Here is a 16,000-nt window from a genome sequence, read left to right as displayed (position 1 = left end):
TTATTTCAGAAGTGAAGATAAAAAAACAATCTTCCCTAAAAACAGCCTTTTTCTTTTAATCCAAGCGTAATCTTACAAAAAGCTTTCAGACCCACCAAATTCTTCTCTCTCATCAGATTTCAGAGCTGACTGAGCAACTCCAAATTGTAGTCAAAACACAGCCAGTGGTCCACCAGATCAATGGCTGATCTTCTGGCACTGGAAACTGGTGCATTAATCAGCTTCTTTGAGATTGCTATAAGCATGAAGACCAAAAAACACTTTGTGTGGAAAGCAGTATGGAGTACTAAGTTGTAGTCTGAAACGTTAAAAAGGACTACCAGGTCAAACCTTTTGTGACTACCTTTAAAAGCAACACTTCACAAAGCAATTAGTGAACTGGAAGTCTGTGGTTAAATAATGCACATTTAGTCTTTACTCTAAATGACACTGTTTACCAGTTTAATTCTAGCTACACTGCCTGTCACTATTATGTTGTCAGCATACAAGGAACTGTTCCTTTAATTTATTGTGACAGACCACACTTGTGGTTTAGGTTTATAGCCTACAGACGTTTCAACTTACTGATGGAATTTGGGAAACAGAATTCGATCTTTTCAGGCGCCTTCGTGTTAGATTATTCTCCATTTCATTGACTTCTGATTTTAGTTTATCCAACTTTTTCTTTTGAATCTCAAGTTCTCGTTGAAGTCGCTCCATCCTCGCCTTCTGGTGTACCAGTAAAGCTGCAATACATAAAGTCCCATTTTATCTACTTTATTACCCTTCACATGGCAACATCAGATAAAGATGAAAGTTAGTATTCTTTTGGGAAAATACAAAAACATTGCTACAGATTGCCTTTCCATTCTCCTTACAAGAAAATCTCTGCCACAGGAAAGAAAATGTTGTATTTTTCAAAACAGCACAAATCAATTACAGATAACAAGCAAATACAATGCGAAAGTCACACAATGTAACAGATGACCATAGAAAATTTAGCTGTGATCTGTAAAAATCTTTCAAAACCCCAACCAATCTACAGGAATGACTACCAGAAACCAAACCCAAATGTTTCCTTGCATTGTATTCAGCCCAACCATTGTAGAACAGGTAGTATGAAGAGGATTTCAGAGAGACAGCTGCAATACAGAATACTATATATGCCAGATAAGCATCAAGATTTTGATTTTTACTGCTATTTGGATTGGAACATAATCCAATGTTCTTGTCATTGCAGGAGACACCAAATGAAACACAGAAAGTACTACAAGTAATACCACTGGCAAACATCAGTTATATTTATCGCAGAGGCTGGATTGTATGCCATTTTATCCCTAAACTATGGTGCCGAACCATTAGGTCAGCTTCTAATTTCTAACACTGCTTACTATTTGTAAAGAAAATGGCATGAGGAGACCTAATTTAAAAATGGTGAAATGTGAAATTAACATTTAAACCACAGCTTTTAAAGATCTAAAGAACATAAGCAGCCGAAGATGCAATCAAATTCATACAATTTAAGTAGTTTATTTCATTGAAGGTATATTATTAAGTATCACCATGCAGGCAGATAACACTGCTCAAAGCAATTTATCACCTTCTATAAAAATGGAGAATTATTTCATTAAATAAACCCAACAATTATTTCAACTTCTGCACAACCACTCATTCATCCATGAAATTACTAACACATATAAACTAAGATCAGTTTCACAGACCACGGACACCTTTATAGCACTGAGAAAATTTTAAAATACCTTGTTATTGCTACTTTTTTTATAAAGATTGAATTTGCCTCAGAAGTGTTTAAGCAAAACTCTGGCTGGAACATGATGTTTAATTCACCACGATTTCTTCAAGTACTAAAAAGTCAGAACCACTCAAATTTGGTTGGTTAGGTTTCCTGAGTAGTAGTAAAGGAAAAAATGGCACACCAAAAAGATACAGCTTTCCACATCTTTGGCAAGCAGAACTGCTCTCTGCTGCAATTCCTGCCTGTTCATTCATTCACACATCATATTTTGTCTTCCAGAGGTTCTTCAAAAGGAACAACCATGCCAAACTATTTTTGTACAGTGTAACAGAGCTGCAAGGCCTTACTGAGATTCAGCCTAGGCTTTTGAGTCACTTGTGTTAAAAAGATACCGAGATGACAAAGGTGCTTGAGCTTCTGCTTGATTTTGTTCAATTTAGAAACGTCTACATAAACAGGCATCTACACTGGGGGCAGCCCCTGGTCACACTACAGTTGCAGCTGTGCTCACATGCAATACAAAAATATAGTAACTGACATGGCGGGATAACAATTTTTGTTGAAGACTTGGGATCATCAGGTAAGCAGCCTCAAAAGACTCCCTCCCCTGTTGACAAGCCTTCTAGAAACAGCTGAAAACTTCTTCCCATTTATGAACTCCAGGAATTACAAATGTAGCTACAACTATAAAGAAAGGAAATCAAAGTCTACTTTGCAGAGAGAGTACAAGCCCTTTTTCCTTCTACACTTTATTTCCACTTTTAGATAGTCCTAATTTTCATTACCTTGGTATTACTGCTGAGGCAACGCCTCGAAGCCCGGGTTATTGGTACTTGACCTGCAGGAACACAGCTTTGCTCTACCAACCAGACTCAGAACTCTTCAGACCTGTCTAACTGTGGATGCAGGCTGTTGGTGAGCAGCAAGTACGCTGGGTGTGAAAAGCGAGGAAGACTGCTATCACAGTTACCTCCAGGATGCATGACATGGCCTCAAGGGTAAGTCTAGCATCTCTGGAGGACTTTGCCCTGGCTTTAAGTGTTGGCTTTCACATAGAATTTGGTAGTTTTGCTTAAATACCATTTTAACAGCTGTAGGAAAAAATAGGGTGGGGAAAACAAAAATCTCCCCATATTCCACTGCAGTATTTATTAATGAAAAACAGAATTTAAGTATTCAGCTCCCTCTAGTGTTGACCAGAGCAACTGAAAACGCTAAGAAAAATGCCGCGCACTTCTGAATCTAATGCAATTCAGCTACTAGATCTCATTTACACTTAATGGACTTTTTGATAACCCTGTGCTTCTTGCACAAAGGAAATTCCACCTACGCAGACTCTACACAGATTAATCTGGAGTACAAGCCAGAAATCCTCACGCTTGCACTTGTTTATTCAGACATCCTTAAAAAGCAGCTGTTTACTGTAATCATCCTAGCAAAAGTACAAAGGTTGCCTCCTTGACTCGTCATTATTGTACCACAACCAGAACAGATTTCATGTTCAACTTTTTAATGATGTGCAAACAGGGTATTATGCACATTCATTTTTTTCAGCTTCTGCATGTTCACATTCAGCTGATTGGCAAGAACAGTACGGCAAATGCCACCGCTTCCTTTGACATTCAAAGTGCACATTTTCCACAAAAATGCTGCAAATCATTATAGTTCAGTCATTTAATATGCATTTAATACGCAATTTCAAGAGTTCACATTGATTTTTTTCTCCCCTCCCTTTCCAAAATTCTTTTCATTTAATTTTTTGAAGTGTCACTCAAAAGTGGGGCCTGATATACACAGCCAAATAGAAAGCTGTATTTTTTTTCTTAAATCATGTGATGTTAAGGGCTTAAGGCCCCTTGGAGGATGGGGCACAGCTGTATCTCGTTCAAGTTGTGTGGGTGGTTTTCTTGGTTTTTTTAAACATCTACAAGGACTGGTTAGTATTTTAAGAAGTTTGTTTCCTGGAGCTTTTTCTCTTTCTGAAAATTTTAAAGAGCTCCAGGAAACCAAAGCAAGAAATGTACAAAATGTCTAATTACCAAACTGATTTATCAATTAACATATTTAAACCACAGAACTGCTAAGTAAAAATACATCCACATACATACCTATTATTGGTACTAATGATCAACTCTATGCATATGACCTCCTGACCAAGTTAAAGAAAACGTGAACAAATCAGACAAAAGCCAAGTTGTACTGAACTAAGGGACTTAAGCTCTCTAGTATAAAAACATAGATAATAAAGATTTTATTACACAATTATGTATTTTCTTGATAGGATGCCTGCCCATTATACAGCCAAAAACCTATACACAGAGCGAGCAACTTATAACTGTTTAGCCTCACTACTCAACATATGACTGCATGCACTGTGAGCGTATATCACAACAACATTCTGAGTACAAAATTTTCAGTTTCTAACAGGATTTCACTGGTTTTCATCTGTAAGACACTTTATACTAAATTGCATATTGAAATCTTAGGTGATTGCATCATTAATAAAATTACATTAGAAATTGAAATCTCTGCTAAGTAATGAGAAATGATACTCCTGTACGCGCAGAGAACTGACACTAAATAGATTAGCATAAAAAATGCATCCTTCTTTGGCTGTCCTCTTGGGCACATGCACCTAGCAGTATTTTTCTCACAGCATTAATAATTCTTACTGACTTTAGTAGTGGATGAGTAGTCTCAACGTTTCTACAAGCAAGTCCGCAGTATCTCAAATTGGAACTCCCGAAAATATTCTGAGAAGTGTGGTGACAGTGAGTTTCTTAGCGTCACAAAGTCAGTGGAGGAGATACAACCTAGCACTCCCGGGTGACCACGCTGATTCTATCTGAGCAGTACCCTACTCCTTTTCATGTCATATAACCTCCAGTTCTGACAGCAAACAAAGAGATCTGTGCCCGTCTTCTACTAGCCACTGTGACTTACTTGAGAGGAAAACCAGAAATCTAATCATGGAAGATGACTGGAGTGCTTACACACACCATAACTGAAGTAAAGCTTCTTAGGTGGCAGGCAGAAGCACTTGCAGATAGGCTCAACGGGACTTCTATTCTCCTGGGTTGGACCACGCACATAAATGTATTTCACCAGAACAAAGTAAAGGAAATCCCTTTTGACAACAAAGCAACTCCACCTTCCACATTTCTTCTACCCCAAGCCAGTTTCAGTTCTCCCTGCCAAGATAAGGAGCATTCTGGGCAGAAACGGAAAAGCTGATAAAAATACAGTTTTCTCTAATCATGGCCGGAGGAACTACTCACCTGTTCTGACTAAAATTAAAGTGAGATAAGCACCTAGCATGAAAGGTTTTGTGCACAGTCTAGATAAATTATAAGCAGCATAGAACATGGCCTCACAATGGAAAGCATCAAGTAACTCAAATCCCTTTCAGTATGTAACAGAAAAACACACCTATAAAAGTTTTTTATAAGCAATAACTAGGACTGCCAGACATCAAGATCATACAAGTCTATCACACACTCCTCAACTTTCCAAAGATTAAATAGTTACAAAAACTTTAAAAAAAAAATATTGCACTTGTTGCAGCAGAAATGGAACAACATCATGCCAGAAATCCCAAACGCTTCTGAATGTAAAGAACCTCAGAAGCATGACTGTATGAACTAGTGAAGGACACAGAAAGATGGTGTTTCCCTAAGGTCCCTAAAGCTGCACCAGCCCACATCATGCATGTACACTTCATCTGAAAACTGCGTCTATGTCTTGGCTTCAGGAACAACTGGGCTCCACAGCAGGTATGAGCCAGTCGACACTTTTGAATTCTAGGCTGCATAGCAGAAACAGACATTGCAAGGTCACCCCAGCTCGATAAACTGGATGCTGATACCCACAGCCTGTTGAGATTATGCAGGAATTGTGCAGGATTGCGCAGGAAGACAGATTACAGCAGCCATCACTACCAGGGGTACAAGTAATTAAAAGCTAGACCTGATAGAAGTCAGTCCCATCAGAAAGACAGAACAGGATAAGGGGACACTCTTCCCAACAGGTACCTAAAATGCAGAATGCTTGGAAAGCAAGTTCATGATCTAGAAGAATATTTAGAGCCTAAGGACAAGATTTCGATTGCTTACTTTCTGGGTATCTACAGTCTTCTAGAACAGCCATTCAAGTCTCTCTTCAGATTAAGGAAAGGGAATACCACTTCTGGAGGGCTACTTATTTTGCTTATCTACAGATTAATCTGTTTCTGAAGTTCTTTAAACTCTCCACTGATTATGCAAAACTGCCTAGGATGATCTGTTTTTTTGGTTGTGACACCTACCCTTTTAGACACTTGAGTTAGGATGGATTATTCTCTCACCAAAGGTATAATTACATCCAGACATACTGCACAAGCTACAATCAGTTATTTACTTCATTACTGTAGGACTCCAGATAAAGACTAGGTTTCCAGTGTCCTGATCACTGTACTTACTTTTACAAACCAAAATGGCTAAATTAATCTAAAGAATGTTTAGAACTGTCTTGGAACAAGCCAGTTTAACAACATCGAATTGTTCGCTAAGTCCAAAGAGGACCAATGAGGTCCAAGACAAATATTTTGACAACCCACCCTGAACACTACTTAAGTATCCTAAGACTCATTCACCATCTTTATCCAAAAGTCCACGAGGGTTAATAAACCATCAAGTTGGTAATAAAAGCATGCAAAAACATAGAAATAGAAGAAAAAGATTAACAGGTCGGGTTGCCACATCATCTCTTTGAAGTTTTACCCTCCCATTACCACCGATGCTTTAAAATAGCTTTCTTTGGTGTGGCAGTCCTTCTCCTATTTTCAAACATAACATAAGTATCAATATTTTAAGCATTTTATTGTCAGGCCAACACTTCGTCCCACTAATTGCTTTTGAAGTCTGCTTTTCTTGCTTCTTAAATAATACTCACAAAAAGAAAAATGGGAACATTATCCAGTGGAAACAGTATCTCAACTGATTCAAAAATCTGCCAGTAGACTTGTAACTTTAAATCATTACGACAAATCGAACAAGCTTACATGTTTCTTTCAGAACAACAAAAAAATGAAGATGCTATGACTCCACTTCATTAAGCAGATAACATATCTACTTAAGACAAACAGAAGAATTATTTCCAAGTATTTAGTTGCATGTCTTTCCCATATAAAGAAATCTATGATTTGCTTATAAAGCTTTTTTATTTATTTAGGAAATGCTCATGAATGCTAAAGTTGAAGATACAGTATTAACATCACAAAGGTTATCAACGGCTTCCTGCTCTGTACTGAACTGACAACCTGGTTGAAATCTCTACTATTTATATTAAGAATATTACCTTGCGTGTAGGCAGCATCATCAGATCCCATACTCAATTTCCGTGCATCACTGATCCTATCCACATGTGCTAAAACAGGGTCAGTAAGATGCTGGATACCCTCTGGTTCAACATAGTGATCAGGAAGGTTTAGAAGGTTTGTAGGTTCAAAGGTTGGGGACACTACCCCTGGGGAAACTGCAGGGGGCTTATTTGGAGAAACTGTAATTTTAAAAGTATATTTTGTGTTAGGTTGCGTAACCACCACTCGAGGAGAGGTTGCAGTGGTGCTGTTGCCCACTGCTCGACTCTTGGGTGGATGGTGATGAATAAATGCAGGACCCATGCTTACTTGACCAGACATATTCCTAGAAGTGGCAGATACTCCAGGATTTGTTGATATGAAAAGCGTGGGCTGGTTCCGAACAACTTGATCATCTCCTGTTGTGGCATTTGCTGAAATGTAGACCTTGGGCTGACCGCGTGTGATCACTTCATCAGTATTTGGAGGACTGGCCGATATGTAAACAGTGGGTTGACTTCTACTTAATGTCTGGCTGTTGAGGGAAGAGGAAGTAGCGGAGGTGCGAGGGCCAGTTGAACGCAACTTAGAAGAACTGTTTCTTTGTGGTGGTTCAAGTTTGATTTCAATTTGGTTTTTGCGAGGTCCTGTGGATATATTCTGAATGTTGTATTGGCTATGAGCAGAGGATTGTGAGCTACCAGATGAATGAATCATAGGTGCTTGTGGAGTTGTAGGAGAACTGATAGGCATATAGACATGAGAAGTCTGGTGGCCTTGCTGATTTGCCTGCGTTGAGTGTTGCGATGAGGTATGTGGCGTAGTACTGGATGTAGGAAGAGTAGTCCAGGGACTTGGCTGCGAAGGCTGGTAGGCTTGCTGAGGATGCATGGGATTAAACTGAGATGCCCAGCCTGGCTGCTGCTGTGTCTGTCGAGTGGTACCACTAGGAGCTGTGATGTAAGGCCTAATATAGATAGAATTTCCCTGTGGACTGTTAAGTACAGGAGGAGGTACACCATGTATGTGCAAAGATGTAGGGGTATTGCGACCAGGCTGAATATTTGGGGCTAAAGTTACCATAATGGGGTTGAATCTGGGTGTTTGTTGAGACAAGTTAGACACTCCTTTGCTGCCTAGGTGAAATCCAAGATGCTGCCCTGGATTAGAAGTACTAACTGTATTGGCCATTCCAAAGACGTTAAATCCTTGCGGAACCTGCGCAGGTGCTGTCTGTGGTTCCTGCTGAAACAGTTCATTGTTGGACTGACTGGTTTGAAGGTGTCCATCACTAACGCTGTGAGATAGAGTCCTACTTCCATTCATTCTACCTCCTTCTCTTCCATGGTGATACACGTTCTGTGACTGCAAATCCAAATTAAGAGATGTCATGTGATTTCGTAGTCCAGGAATCCCAGAATCATCCGAAAAACCTAGGTCTCCTTCACCGTAGAGATACTTTGTGCTCTCCTGAGAGAGAACTGCACAACAGGCATCCAAATTATTGTTATTCTACAAGAGAGAAATGAAAGTTCGACATTACTGAGAAAATCCCATCACAGTTAGATATATATGCACCCAATCATCATTGAACAATTAACAAGGTAGCATCAAACAGAAAGCTTTAGGTGGTTGGCTAGCATAGCTGCTACACATTCACAAGGGGCTTGCATGTGAAGTTTACTATTTTGAGAACAGTGACTCAGTCACTGGCACCAAGGCCGGAGGTCTGCACTGCTGCTGAAGCAATGACAGGGAGATCTTGGACCTTGACAAGCGAACATCATGCAGTACGATACACCTTGGATGAATAGTTCTCCTATTCCTTCTCAATTTCAGAACTATCTTCAGCAATGACCAAGTCTCTGGCTTGAGGGGGAAAATGACAGAAGGAATGGATTCACAGCACCATATTACTGGTTAATAACTTAAAAATAAAAGCAAAATACATGTTCATTTTAAAATGTTTTCCCAAACATTTCAATACCAGTTATACATTACCTCCTGCTGAAAATGGAAAGTTAATCTTACATAGAGAAAAAAAATAATAATAAAAAAAAATCATGCTGACCCAAGGAGTTGTACATGACTTCAGAAGAAATGTAAAAATTCAGTTTAAACAAATAGAGCAGGATTACTCATTTGCAAGATGAAACTGTTAATGGAAAGCCCAGGGGATATTTGTATTTTCATTGTAAAACACTGCTTGCAAAGCTTTTAAATACTCACATTTGTACAAAGTTCCTTTATAAAACCTGTAACAGGATGACTTCGAACAAAACCCACAGCCTAGCTAATTTCTTTTTAAGAACATTTCAGAAGCAAACCACTAATCCCTCACTGTTCTTTTACCACATGTTCAGTAATACTGTACTTGGATCTTCCCAATTCAGTTTCCTACATAAGGACTTTCAGAAAAGATTGAACATGCATCAGTGGCATAGTTTCTTAATACCGTGCTCTGTTCATACGGCTTTTCTTACAGATACCCCACCATACCCCCAACCTCCCAAGAAATAAAGGTTAATACTTTCAGCCAGAAGAGCACCTGTTGAGGCCCAGATATTATTAAAACTAAATAGGTGTCAAATTCATCCAGCACACAGAAACGAGTACTAGAAAGAATGCATACAGTCAAGGAAAACAACTGCATATGCCAAGTAGTAACATTATCAGTTAGTTAAAGAATAATACAAGCACAATAAATCGATCCATGCTACATGCTTTGTGCCAAGTTATTTTTGTCAAACTAGCAGACAGGAGTTTTCATCCTTCAACCAGGATACGAGGTCATAAAGAATGCTGTGCAGACACAGCAAGACTGTCTCTACTTTACACATTTAAAAAAAAAAAAAAAAAAGAAAGGACAGACTTAACAGAAGTGGGAGAGGGATGACAAAGCTAAACTCCACCCACAAGACCAAAACTGTGTTCATACAGTCCAGAGGCAGTTCTGAATTTTAAAAAAAATAAAAATAAAATCCCTCAAAAAAAACTATCCACAAAAACTTTTCAAATACCAGGATTCCCTAAAGGCTATCTAACTAGCCAGCTATATATAAGGATTATTGCAAGAAGTCTTGAAAGATATCAAAATGGATCAAATTGATACTATGCATACTGGCTCTAGTTTGGAGTAAGCACTGGAGGGCAAAGTAATCAAGTTAGTAGTGAAGAAAGGAACCACACACAGACAGAACAGTGGGTAAGAAAAGATAAGAACATAGCCTTGTATTTGTTGCAAAGGAGACAAGGGAGCCAGAAAAGGGAAAAAGATAGGATGCCACAGAAAAACAAGCTAGAAAGATTTTAAAGGCAGATTTTGCATGAACTTAAGTGAATTAAAATTATTAACAGAAAGGCCAAAAATACCAAACCAAAAAGGAACAGGCCAAGCTTGCAAGGCCCTTACATTCAGCTTGAATGCATTTCTTAGGACAATTTTTTTTCTTTTTTAAGACTGCATCCAATCAATTCCAAAATTTCAGTGACGTCAATGAGCAAATTGGAGAACTCAAAGGGGAAACGGGGGCACATGGAACCCCTGGCATCTTCTGGCTGGCAGAGGCAGAGTTTCAACCGCTTCTAGCTCTTTATAGATCAGAGAACCGGTTGATGGCAGAACTGAGCATATTCCAGCAAAACAATACCCCTCATCTTAGCTCTGCCCATGTCCCAATTGAGTTTAAAATGTTGGCACCCTGAAAGAGAAAGAAAAAAAAAGAAAGAATAAGAATGTTGGAGGGAAATGAGGAAGCAAGGAGAGGATGTAGACTTGAGGAGCAGGTAGTTACAGAATGCTCCAGACCAAAAAAAAAACCAAAAAAACCCCCCAAAACAAAAGGGGACAATGTCCACAGACTGGGGACACTGCAGTGACTCCTTTAAATGAGGAGAAGGGGACAGCTGAATGCAGGAGGCTTGTTGGGAAGAATGGAGGGATGCAAAACTTTTCAGGAACATTCAGTGCTGTCAGTCCAAGAAAGCAATAAAACTTTTTACTCCCCTAGATTACACAGGTTTAAGTTGCATCTTGTTAAGATTTTTGATGGTCCTCTGTTTTTAGCATACCAGATACTGGCTATTCACCTCAACATATTTGCATACTCTGTTTATCCTTAAGTTTTCCATTATAAGCATATAATGCTATAAACCTCCCTTTGAAAACAAGCTGAAAGTGTTTTGCTACAAAAATTCAAGGAGGAGGACTTAAGTATCTAGAGTTTTCCTGTACAATTCACAGTGATCCAAAGAAACTTTCTTGTTAAGAAAACCTCTTGGCAGTAGTATTACGAACTGTGTAACTGCTTAAACTCTCAGGCTCTCTCCTGGGATACCTTACACTTTCTGGTTTAAAACCAACCTCATTCTGACACGTTTGCACGTCAGGTACTGTGGGGGCAAGGCAAACCCGCCATTTCTTATACCTGAGAATGTCCTTGAGTACTTATCTCTGACCTAAACCACAGTTACTGCATTTATTGGAAATTCCTTTGACTATGCTCAATTACAAGAAGGCAGAATTCAGGATTCAGATGCTGTTCCAGGAGTATTGCAAACACATACGAAAGTACTCTCAAATTCTGCTTTCCAGTTTTCACTGCCAGTCCAAGTACAAAATTTGTTGGTTTAAAGGGGTCATGTTAGTAGGCTTATTTAAGAAAATACACAAAAAAAATCCCACTATCTCAGAGGAGTAGCAGAGTTAGAAGCTGATTCAGAGAAACCAGAGCTCATGAAATTTCAAACCACCAACATGACAGGATTCTGTTGGTGAGTCTTAGAAGCTCTTAGTTAACAAAGAAACCAGCTTTCCAGTGTAAAAAAAAAATAAAAATAACAAAAATCAGTGTGCATATGGGGATGCACACAAAATACTGCACACAATTTTTGTTACCCTATGGAATTTTTCAAAGAACCTGTTATGAAAGCTGGCCTAAAATACTCCCTCAAAACCTTTCTCCCATATCTTTGTAAAAGTATGGGATGTATAGTATCTTTTGTTCAGTTATAAGGCTCCTTTTTATATACATATATAAAACAATCCACTGTATGCAACATTCTGAAGATTGCTGAGCCTCTCAAGAGCCAAGCACTACCTTTTAAATTCATCAAGAATCACATTCAAAAGGTGATTACTGATGCATTCACTCTGTCAAGTCCATTGATCTTGCTCAACAAGCAGTTCTCACGTTTGAGGAACAAAACTGTACTTGTAGTCTAAGAATCGGATTAGTCCTACAGAGAACTAATGTAAAAATAGTGGTATACAATTCTGAAAACATATATAGACAAGTTACAGTCCAGCTCAGTTTCCTGTTCAGCTAAATATTTAGAGAGAAAATGTTGAGGAAAGCCTGAAGCCTCGTGAGCGCCAAGCAGAATTTTGCTCTGTTGCAAACCAAAGCCAATTCTCTCAAAACCCCTGCAGTTTTCAGATTTTTACTCTAGTATGAATGGAAAGTCATGATAAAGTCTTGAAAATATGAACATTAAATTAGCAGTCACACTTTACTCCCAACAGTATAAACACTGTGTCTGGATGCACGTGCGTGTGACTACTTATACATATGTAAGTATACATATATATGTATTTTATAAATACAAATACATATTAAAAAGACAAACAATTACGGTATAAAGAATGTTTAATTGTAACCGCAGATGTCCTAGCCATAGTCCAGAGACAGCTAACTTCTGGGAACTCATGACCTATCTTTCTTCCAATCAAGCTGTGTATACTGGTATCAGTATGAATATTCAGACAATCTTCTTATTATCCAGAGTACTCAAAGGTTCAATACCTTAGATAACGAAAAAAATCCAATCAGTATGGATGCCTTGGGACCACTGGCAAATGCAAAGCAAATGTTTAGACAACATAGTTAACAAATGCCGATAGACTTACTTAACTCTAGATATTCAGGTATACCTATGTCAAGCTTTGGATAAGCATATCACTTCATCTGCTGACGTAGCTAATGTGATGTTATGGAGCAGAACTTGATACAAATTACCAGCATAAGTATTCTGATAGTGGTAGTATAGAACACACACAGCTGGAGGTCAAAGTTGATGACATGGCAGTCCATAGCCTTAGCACTAACTGCAGTACCATACAAAAATGCTTTGTTATATCCATGTCCAATAGAAATCCATATAGATTAGCAGCACGGACTCCAAAGCTGCAACACCACAAACCCCAACAAACAACAAAACAAAAGGGCAGAAGCACACCGGTGCATCACACCTATTCAGGTGTAACATGATGGATGCTAGGCTACAACCTGACAGGCTGATTCAGAGCACATGGGTGTGCCTGCATTACACTCTCAGGCTCCCTGCTGCAGAAGATAGGCAAGGTCACCAGTACTGGCTCTGCAGGCCAAGGAAGCTGGGAGTGGAACACAGTGGGGCAACCTGCACGAAGGCAAGGGCCCACCAATTACCTTGAAGCCTGATGGAGATCAGGTAGTAAAGTTGCTTCTGAACGTGCCCTGACCCTCAAAGCAAAAAAACCAACCCCACAAAACAAAACCCCACCCACAAAACAAACCAACTACTAAAAACCTGCATCTCTGTATCACTGCCTTAAATTATCGCTGCTGGACTCAAGTTGGCTTTGCATCTCTCCTTTTGCCACAGTTAGTTTTGGGTCTTGAGATGGCCAAAAGGCATAAGCATACTGATTGGTGAGACTGCAGTCTCCATGCACACACTGATATACAGGCTGGTGTACCACGGGCCACTCCTGATTAGACATGGGGGGGGGGGGGGGGGGGGGGAGGGCAAGAGAGGCCAATTTATCACTTAGCTTGCTGTGCAACATAAAGGAATTGTGTGTGTCTCACAAAAATGAAAAGAGAAAGACAAAACTACTTTCAAAGGAGACACCCATATATAATGCTTAAAATAAGCAACACTGCTTACTTGTATACTCATTAACCGAACACTGACCTGTAGCATGCATCTGGATACAACACCTTCAGGTACCTCAGGAAACTTCTGTCGCAGGTCATGTAAAACCTGAATATCAATTTGCTGGCTTCCTTGGGCCATTCGTATATTGCCTGGTTAGGATTTTTTTCAACAGGCAGTTTTAGGCCTTAGTAAAGGGAGTACTCATCTCTTCTGTCCCAGCATTTTCTGGAAGAGGAAGGAAAGCCTTAAGACACTGAAAGCAGGTACTTCTGATGTAAAAAAAAACCAAACAAACAACAACAAAACACTCCCCCAAAACCACCACCCTCGTAACCCCTTCCCAATTATGCAATAGAAGTCTGTATTTTACATCAACATTTTCCCATGTGACATCTCTGGCTAACTAATTGTCCTTCACACACTCATAACCTTGAAAATTGCCCATTTATAGACACATCTCTTGATCAGTTTCCTTCTATTTTGGTTTATATATTGAACATTATAAAATGTATTGGGAATAAAAAAATATTTGACTTAAAGTATTAAAATTCATGGTTTTAAGAACAGCATTTTTACTTAATCTAAAACACAAGTAAACACAAAGAAGTCCACATCAAAAATAGGAAGATAGTGTTCATTCCAGTTCTGAGTGTATCTACACTGTTACCTTTACCATCAGTGTTATTATTTACTATCAGGATATCGTGGCTAGAAATTCAGTGTTTCCAAGTTTCAGAATTTACTAGCAATAGCCTACTTGTTTTTCACCCAACAGAAGAAGTATTCTAAGATTATAACTAGAAGGAAATGACCCTATAACAACTTGGGTTTCTCCAGCACATTCTGTTTCTCCTTTGAAGGAAATTATGAAGAGTTATGAATAAGAATATATCACAATCACCCAATCAACACATTTATACAAATTACCTGTCCTGGTTATATAACATCTATAGGCTTTTACCAAGAAGAATTTCTACTAGTCATGTTCGGAAGAATGCACCTACGTGTTAAGCAATAGAACGGTATCCTCTTCATATAAACTAATATTACAAATAAACGTGCCCATAGAGTTTATAAAAAACCCTAAGTAGTCAACTCCAACATCCATTTACCTCTTAAGCTACCAAATCTTATTCAAACATCTCTTATCAATTTATTCACTTGCCCCTCCTCTTCTCTACCTGCTTTTCTTTTTTTTGTCTCATATTCAACATGCACTATCACCCCACGCGCTGACTCATAGCAACTTGCAGCCGACAACTGCCTCCAGTACCACGAGGCGCCTGTACATGCTGCTCCCTGGATCCCATCAGCCCAAGTTCTTTCCCAGCAATCCCACTGGCACACTCTTTGTAAGTGAAACCTATGTGCTTGTGCTTCTTTAGTTCTATGCGCTAAAAGGGGACTAGTGGGAAGTTAATCAAGGAACAATAACCATGATTTTCTAGTGCATTAACAGCACTTGTGATTCAAATATAACGTAGTGCAATGCTACAACTTCTCTTGACACTGAAAAGATGGAAAAAACCTGCAAAGAATTGATGGGAAAGCACAAGGCACATCGTTTTCAGCAGTGATTACAAGACAGGCATAAATCTATTCCAGGATCACTGAACCATTATATCATGTACTAGTCCTAAACGACTCTATTACTTGTTTTCTCTAGTTCAAACTGATATAACTACTGGTCATTTAGTAATAGGTCTGAATCAGAACGCCTCCAATAATAGCTGAACGTGATCTGAAAAGCAACACGTTAACCATTTTAACTTTCTGCCAACAATTTAAGAATAGCTCTGAAGAAAGAAAAAATGGAAACAACCCAAAACACTGTTACTCTGGAGCCTGCATCTATATGCACTACACATGGGAAAAAGCAACTTGTTAGCTAATAAAATAGTGAAGACCGCAAGTCCTAAGAATATTCCAGTAAACATCTGATCATTATTTCAGTCCCATAAATTTCATCATCTCTGAAATAATCACAACACATACTTAAAAATACAAGA

General features: G+C 38.9%; 1 protein-coding gene across 3 annotated transcripts in view; it reads right to left on the bottom strand.

The window, feature by feature from the left end:
- Positions 1 to 16,000, bottom strand: part of TAB2 (TGF-beta activated kinase 1 (MAP3K7) binding protein 2) — a 67,438-nt gene that overhangs the window by 5,775 nt on the left and 45,663 nt on the right. For all 3 annotated transcript variants that reach the window (XM_055713673.1, XM_055713674.1, XM_005446575.4), the window contains exons 2-4: positions 14,028 to 14,216; positions 7,070 to 8,582; positions 565 to 725 (exon numbers count right to left, since the gene is read on the bottom strand). In XM_055713673.1, the coding sequence (XP_055569648.1) occupies positions 565 to 725; positions 7,070 to 8,582; positions 14,028 to 14,129 (1,776 nt within the window). In that variant the 5' untranslated portion in view covers positions 14,130 to 14,216. The remainder of the gene's footprint in view (positions 1 to 564; positions 726 to 7,069; positions 8,583 to 14,027; positions 14,217 to 16,000) is intronic.

Source organism: Falco cherrug, chromosome 6 (assembly GCF_023634085.1).
Source record: "Falco cherrug isolate bFalChe1 chromosome 6, bFalChe1.pri, whole genome shotgun sequence".
NCBI lineage: Eukaryota > Metazoa > Chordata > Aves > Falconiformes > Falconidae > Falco > Falco cherrug.
This window is presented reverse-complemented; position numbering and strand designations above follow the sequence as displayed.